Source organism: Kryptolebias marmoratus, linkage group LG21, assembly GCF_001649575.2.
Source record: "Kryptolebias marmoratus isolate JLee-2015 linkage group LG21, ASM164957v2, whole genome shotgun sequence".
Taxonomy (NCBI): Eukaryota; Metazoa; Chordata; class Actinopteri; order Cyprinodontiformes; family Rivulidae; genus Kryptolebias; species Kryptolebias marmoratus.
In genome coordinates this window covers 2,767,097-2,774,771 of record NC_051450.1, presented here as the reverse complement: position 1 = coordinate 2,774,771, position 7,675 = coordinate 2,767,097, and the positions used below count along the sequence as shown (strand labels likewise).

Below are 7,675 nucleotides of genomic sequence, written 5' to 3'. Positions count from 1 at the left end.
AAATCAATAAAAAAACATAACTTTTAATATATAAACCAAAAATACTTCCTATCTTTGTAAGATAATTACCAACAAACACTGACATTCTCAAAAGGTGCTTTATTTGAGAACTTTGATAGCTTATAAACTGACATTCATGACCATTTCTGGATTGTCCCACGTCTGCAGCTCTCGCATGTTTTGCAGACACAAAGTGTTTGTCAATGGATGACTTGCGTTTATGGGAGATGATTACACTGCAGGACGTACAAAACAGCTTCCCCCCACTCTCGTGCAGCTGGGTAGGAAACTGTTTTGCGCGATCCTTTGCTGAAATCTTTGTGGGCAAATGTGAAGCATTAGCGCACATTTTGGCTTCGGTCGCTGCTCCTGCACGCTCCCGGCATTCTGATGTTAACAGGATGTGACGTCATATTTGGGGTTAAAGTTGCAATGTTTTGGAAGAAGTTGCAAAAAGTTTGCAATTTCGCGGGGTTTGCTTGATTTTGTGTTAATAGTTGCGATCGCAACATTGTGAAATCCTGGAGGGTCTGACTAATACGAATAAATAACAAGTTACAGCTGTTTACTGTTCAGTATTTACAATATAACAGCTGAGAGGATGGAGAGAAAGATTAAAACTTGAGAGCCCTGATCTTAAGCAACTATGACGTGTTTAATTCAAATTAATTGATCAGAATTCAGGAAAATCATGTTGAATCTATGATGTTTGTGTGTATTTCTGGGAGTGATGTTTTAAAGACATGATCAGCTGATGAATAGATAAGCTGTGTCTTGCAAAACTTTTTATATACAACTGTATATATTTGGGCAGACAGACTTAAACACAGATAATTTAATACTGTGAATGTGTGTGTATGTGTATGGTTGGGGAGAGGAGGGGGAGTGAAGGGGGGTGGGGGTTCACGCTATGTTGTCCCACATTGACATTCGAGTATTTAAAGGGGGGCCTTTTGTTCTGTTGTCAGACCGACTCTGCTGACTCACCTCAGCTCAGTGATTCTCAGCTATATAGCTTAAATAAATTATCCTAAGACAAAACTCTTTGTTGTCCTCTTTGTTAAAGAAAGTTCCACAACAACTGGATGGAAATAAATCTTGTGACATTGCAGAAGCTTATCAAAATAGTGCCACAGTGAGTATTTAAAGCTGCCATAATCAAAGCTAAAGGCAGTCCAAGAAAATATTTGAGTGTGTAACATTTTTTTTGGTGGTGACTTTTTTTTGGCCAGGCAGTGTATAAGTTGAGCTGTTTTTCAGAAATATTAATTGATCTATGTAATGATGGTGAAGCACATGTTCAGTGTTTGTTGCTGTTTATACCGGTGCTACTGTAGTTCTTATATTAAAAAGTAGTCATCACTAAAGAGAAAGTAAAGACTGAAAGGCCATTCTTCATATTCAGACACAACTACACATTTTCAGCTTTTCTGCTGTTTCATAAAGCGATGTGTGTCAAAACAAACTGGTTTGCAGACCTTGTATCTCAGAAATGAATCATTTTATTTGTACAAAGATGTAACAAACTGTCAAATATATATTTCTGTGTTTCAAAAAGTGTCTAAAAGAGATTTATTAAGTTTTATGGAAATATCCTGCAGTTTCAGCAGAGAATAATCATCTCTTTGTACTTTGCCATTTCCTAAAACTTCTAATTCAAACAAGGGCAAAAACATTCAAAAACAGTAAAAAAATACACACTGTTAATAAAAATTTAAATTTTTACAGAACACCTTTGACAAAAGACACTTAAAGTGGAGTCAGAAGTCTATGTTTTGGGGATTTTTGTGGCCTAACATTGATTATTTTGTCTATGAAGTACTTTGATATGAACTTGTGTTAATTGATATTAACTGTTTGACAGACTTAAAATATCAGGTTTTATAGAACAAAATATTTGATTCACATGGATGAGCTCACCTCTGAGGCACATTCCTGCAGGGTGCCCACAACAGGGATCAGCATGTCCTCATGTGGGGACTTGAGCAGGCGTCCCAGCAGAGGGATACCCCCGGCTTTACGAATGGCCTCCTTGTTCTTGGTATTCTTGCTGCAGCTCCAAAGAGCTAAGACCCCACAGCGGGCCACCTCCACATCCTTCTCTAGGTTTGCATTGAGGTTGGTTGAATTAGGGCCACAGTCCAGCAGCTTCACCTGATAAGAGAGAGGCCTCAGACTTATGAGTGGACAAACACAAACAGAAACCAACTGCATGCAGTTGATGAGCGAGCATTTCGGCAGAAAACCTCCAGGAACACATTCAAAAAATCTCTGTGAACCTGATATGAATTCTCAGTAGGTTTGGGTAATAATGGATGGTTCCAGGTGGGAACAGCAAGTCATGATTAAGAGGGTAATTAAAATTCTATTACCACCGGCTCTGTGAGTATGAAAACACCAGAGATCTAAGAAGTGGAAACGTGTCAGGACTGATGTTAATGTCAGACCTGAAAAGCTCAGTGCAATGTTTTTTTGACATCATTCAGTGCTCTAATTTGTAGTTCTTCAGCAGTGAGACAGAGCAGGTGAAGCTGTTACACACTGACTGCACAAATCAAAGGTGGTCTCGTAAAAAGGAGTGAAATGAATCTGCATCTGTGGGTGACTTGCACATGAGAACATCCGATTTGGAGCTGAGGAAAATATACAAACTATGAAGGCTTTAATCACAGGTCTTTCTGTAAACAAACAGCAAGGCTGCTCAGAGAATGTAAGAGACATTGTATCTGTTTTACCCAGCAGGCACCTTGCCATTTACAACAAACGGACACTCACACTGCTGTAGAGTGCTGAGCGAGATCAGCTACTTTTTATACATCTTAAACTTTGAACAATATTTGGACCAAATTTAATGTTACCAAATCCGACAAAGTTAAAGAGGAAAGGTTTTACCACTTTGTAATGAGGTCATCTCTTCACACAACACAATAAGTAGTTCTAAGAGCAAATAAAACAATTAAACATATGGCAGGAATCCAGAAAGCAAATACAAAATAGAGTAGAAAAGACAGCCATACATAGAAATGGAAAGGGAACACAAGCAAACTAAGATTTGACTACTGAAACAGTAGGCTACAACTGGAAGGGATGATTACTGAGTGTAAACAGGTGAGTTGATAACAAATGAGGGACAGGTGAAAAAGGAACAGCAACAAGCATTACATAAGAGATGTATGGTCAGAATGAAGCATGACAAGACAAGTAAAAACACTTTGAATTTAAAGAAACTAAAAAAAAGCAAAAAAGAAACTAAACTCAAAACCAACACAAAATACGGTAACCATCACAACCACAGAGTTTTTGCAGAAAATATTTGTAATACTTATATTTCTGATTAGACAGTTTTCCTCTCTGTCCTGATCATTCCAGAGAGTTTTGAACTTAAACAGGTTGATGATAATAAATCTGAGTGTGACATTTGTGAATGTAAATCTGTACAGCAATGTAAATCTGTATAGCAATGTTGGATATAGAAGATTAAATAGTTTACAGCCCATAATCTGTTGTTCCTCGGATCATGCTTGTCCAGCTCAGGTTTCTAACATTTTAACTAGAAGAATTCCTCCTGACTAACATACACTGACATACACTGCAGAGGGAGAAATCTGCAAATTCCTTCAATGTTTTTTATGAGGACCCTTTTTGTTACTAACATTGTTTATTAGGCAATCCCTCCAGGATTTCGTGGGCATTTTTTGGGATTGTTGCGGGCTAAAATGCCTGATGTCGCGGGGCATTTTCCTAAAACTTGCAGGGTTTTTTTTTACTAAAATCAATAAAAAACCATAACTTTTAATATATAAACCAAAAATACTTCCTAGTTTTGTAAGATAATTACCAACAAACACTGACATTCTCAAAAGGTGCTTTATTTGAGAACTTTGATAGCTTCTAAACTGACATTCATGACCATTTCTGGATTGTCCCATGTCTGCAGCTCTCCTCACGTTTTGCAGACACAAAGAGTTTGTCGATGGATGACTTGGGTTTATGTTCAATGATTACACTGCAGGACGTGCAAAACTGCTTCATCCCCACTCTCCTGCAGCTGGGTAGGAAACTGTTTTGCGTGGTCCTTTGCTGAAATCTTTGTGGGCAAATGTGAAGCAATAGCGCACATTTTTGCTTCTGTCGCTGCTTCTGCATGCTCCCGGTGTTTTACCAAATACTGCGACCCATCAGTAACACTGGCACTCTGATGTTAACAGGATGTGACCTCGCATGTCTTCATCGTGAGTTATTTGGGGTTATTTTGTATTCCACGCTACACAAACCCACTAAGAAGAGACTAGACCGCAGAAATGGTGGCGAATCACTTTAGAAACAATAAATATTGGGTTAAAGTTGTGGGAAAGTTGCGGTGTTTTGGGCAAAGTTGCAATTTTGCAGGGTTTGCTTGATTTTGCGTTAATAGTTGTGATCGCAACATTGCGAAATCCTGGAGGGTCTGATTAGGCCTGCAATGCACAAGTGCATGTAGATTCAAGTTTTAATTAAAGTTATTAAAGTTTTAACATAAAAGGTTTTATTTTTGGGCTGCAATACAATAAAAGTAATCCTTATCTTAATTTTCCTTTTTTTGAAATGTGCATTTTTGTCATAGCCAAACATTTTTTAACATCAAAACATAAAACAGTTGTTTTATTTCTAGTCTCAGACATGATGAGATTAAGTACAAAAAAATATTAACCTGTAAAACTAATAGACTCAAGCATAGATTCAATTGTGCAACTTTCTTTCCTGTTGTAGTATTACTACAGAGCATGCTGCATTGCTCTGAATTGAAACATTTCTGCATATTTACTCACCAGTTTCTTGATGCCATCATTGTGTCTGACAGCTCTTCTTGCTCTGTGGAACTGAGCCACATTAGCAATGGTCTCAGCAGCTAAAGCCTTTAGCTCCTTTTCTCGAGCATCCAGATTCTTCACCATGCTCTGCAGGCCTCCCATGTCTACTATGCTCCACTGGATTTGCTTGTTGAGGCTGATTTTTCTCAGGATTTTTAGAGACCCAATCTAATCGTTAACATTGAAGAAAAAACATTGAGTAAGATGGAGTAAAGATTCTAGGTTTGTTTTATGATAAAGAAATCAATGTTTTGTTTCTAGGCTAACATGAGACCTCCATCTGTGCTGAAACACTGAGAACAGTAGAAATCTCAGCTGCATAAAAAGCGCCCACACGTCATACTGGTAAATAATTGCAGTCTTGTGTCTTTAAAGGCACGCTCCCAACACAACACACGTGTTTCTGTAACTAAAACCCAGGCAGGCACACACGAGATCCATACTGTTCATGCCTGCTGGCCATCCAGGTCTGGCTTTGACAGAGCTACTCACTTTGCATCTGACTTCATCTGTATCCAGCAAGTTAATGAGGATTTCAAGGCCTCCTGCATCCCGGATGGCTATTTGGCATGCCTCATTTGTTAAATCAAAGTCCATCAGGCCACAAAGAACAAGCACAGTGGCTGTCTGGTCAGCTCTCTAAAATAAAAATGAGAAAAAAGATAAAAACAAATATGAGAGATTAAAAAGAAAGAGAAAGATTAGGGAGAAAATTGGGAAAGAATGTTTTTTCCTGATGACATTATGATGATGATACTGCAAGATTGTATGTTTTTTGTCTTTGAGGTGGCAAACACTGATGGAACCATTATTTTCTAACAGATAACTGAAGCACCAAGGTCAGAAACCTGTAGACATTGACCCTGAAAACAAAACCTAAAAGCTCTAAACCCTGAATCTAATGATGAGTCAGAATTTCAAAGGCACATTTGATTTAAAAAGTTGCTTTATGATCACATATTGTGTTGGACCTGTAACTCTACTAAAAACAACACTTTACAGTCAACAAGAAGTTTGATGTTCTTTCATTTAAACCCATGCTGCTTTCTAAACATGAGCAGCAGAAAACTGACCTGATTAAGTTTTAGAAAATGGTTTAAAACAAGACCTGAGGCATCAAAAGTCCCACAAACCTAAATCTGTTTTAATGTTTCTCCCTAAACAAAACCTTTTGTACCCAGACCCTGATTACCTCTGCCGAGTAGGCTATGTTTTCAGTGGCGATGATTGATTTGCACATTTATTTGTCTGTTAGCAAGATTACTTAAAAACGAAACAACAGATGTAGATTAAATTTTAAGGGAAATTATAGGGTTGTCACAACAAATAAGTGGATGAATTTTGGTGGTTATTCAGGTCACAATCCAGATTGGACTATGGCCTTGGTTTGCACTCTTCGAGTGATTCTAGTTTTTGTCTTTTTCCAAATGTCCTCATACATAAAACTTAGTTTGAATTGATTCTAATATTATGGAGCTCAAAATACCAGTTTGATGGTTGGTGTTCTGATAAAAAGTCAGCAATTATATTGTCTTCTTTTTTCCTATGATCCTACTTAGTTTTTGTTTTACTTACCTGCAAAACACATCTTTCTGACATGACAGATTTTCAAAAAAAGAATAAGATCAGTTGATAAAAAAATATTATTTTAAATAGCCATAATAGTGGAAGTAACATTTAACTTGACTTTGGTGTGTGACATCTCCAATCAAAATTTTTAAAATATCAATAAATTTATAAAATTACATAATACAATTCTAATTGAAATTGTCTCAACAAAGCTTCATAAAATATGTTAATCACATATTTCTCACAATAAAACCAACTTATAATTCTGCCTATTTAAACAGAAAATCTGATGTAGATTTGGAGCAGATCTTCAGTGGAGACCTAAACCACAGTCTGAAGTGGTATTTGATCAAATCTTTTCTTTGCAAAGCAACGCTCTGACACAGCAGGATAACAACCACATGTGTTCTCCATCTAACTCGCCCCTAAATGTGAACCATTTGCCCATTAGTAGCAGTGGATCCACTGCTTCCTTTATCTTCTTCTTTTCAATTCTTCAAAGGATTCGAAGGGTGAACTTCGTACCTTGTAAAAACAACAACAAAAAAAGCAATGTTCAGGAATGATCACTGGGCGAAGAGAAAACAGATCATATGCTTTCATTTTTGGTCGCTTTGGTCTTGAAATACTGTCAACATTCTTTAAAACATTGACAACATCTGACAGTTTTTTATGGTGAAAGATTTCTGACTCTTTGAGCGTGATCTTGGCAGATGCTTGGTGTGGAACAAATTAAACCAGTTTTGGACCTCAACCCCCCCCCAAAAAAATCTACTTAGTTTAAAATATAGCTGTTTCTTTTTGCTCAGAGATGTTGGTCTCATTTTACAGCTGACCATGTTTGTTTAGCATGGCAGAAGGCTATATATGTATATATATATGTGAAAACATGGATCTGTTGGAATGCTACTACTCAAGTAACCCTAGTCATAGAGGTTACATGGAAAGAATGCAGGACGAATGGTTACTTCGACATCCCCAGTCAACACTGACTGCCAAACAACTAGTAGCTCAGTGTTCCAATATCCACAAACGGCAACTACTATCACAACTTGAGATTGACGAGGTGCAACACAAATGGTATGGCAAGGGGGAGGAGCCAGGATGCCAGGTTAGAGGGGAATTAACCCCAACTCCCCACCCAGAGGTTGGGTATGCAGCCCCAATGAACGAACCATCTAAGCTGAACAAAACAGCAACTGACCTGAGAGATAGAATCGTAGCCCGGATGGGCAGTAGACAACCCCGACGCCAAT

General features: G+C 37.8%; 1 protein-coding gene across 1 annotated transcript in view; it reads right to left on the bottom strand.

Moving 5' to 3' along the window:
- Positions 1–7,675, bottom strand: part of LOC112449991 (armadillo repeat-containing protein 4) — a 36,109-nt gene that overhangs the window by 9,926 nt on the left and 18,508 nt on the right. The window contains exons 12-14 of the mRNA XM_037973321.1: positions 5,343–5,489; positions 4,809–5,018; positions 1,921–2,154 (exon numbers count right to left, since the gene is read on the bottom strand). Of these exons, the coding sequence (XP_037829249.1) occupies positions 1,921–2,154; positions 4,809–5,018; positions 5,343–5,489 (591 nt within the window). The remainder of the gene's footprint in view (positions 1–1,920; positions 2,155–4,808; positions 5,019–5,342; positions 5,490–7,675) is intronic.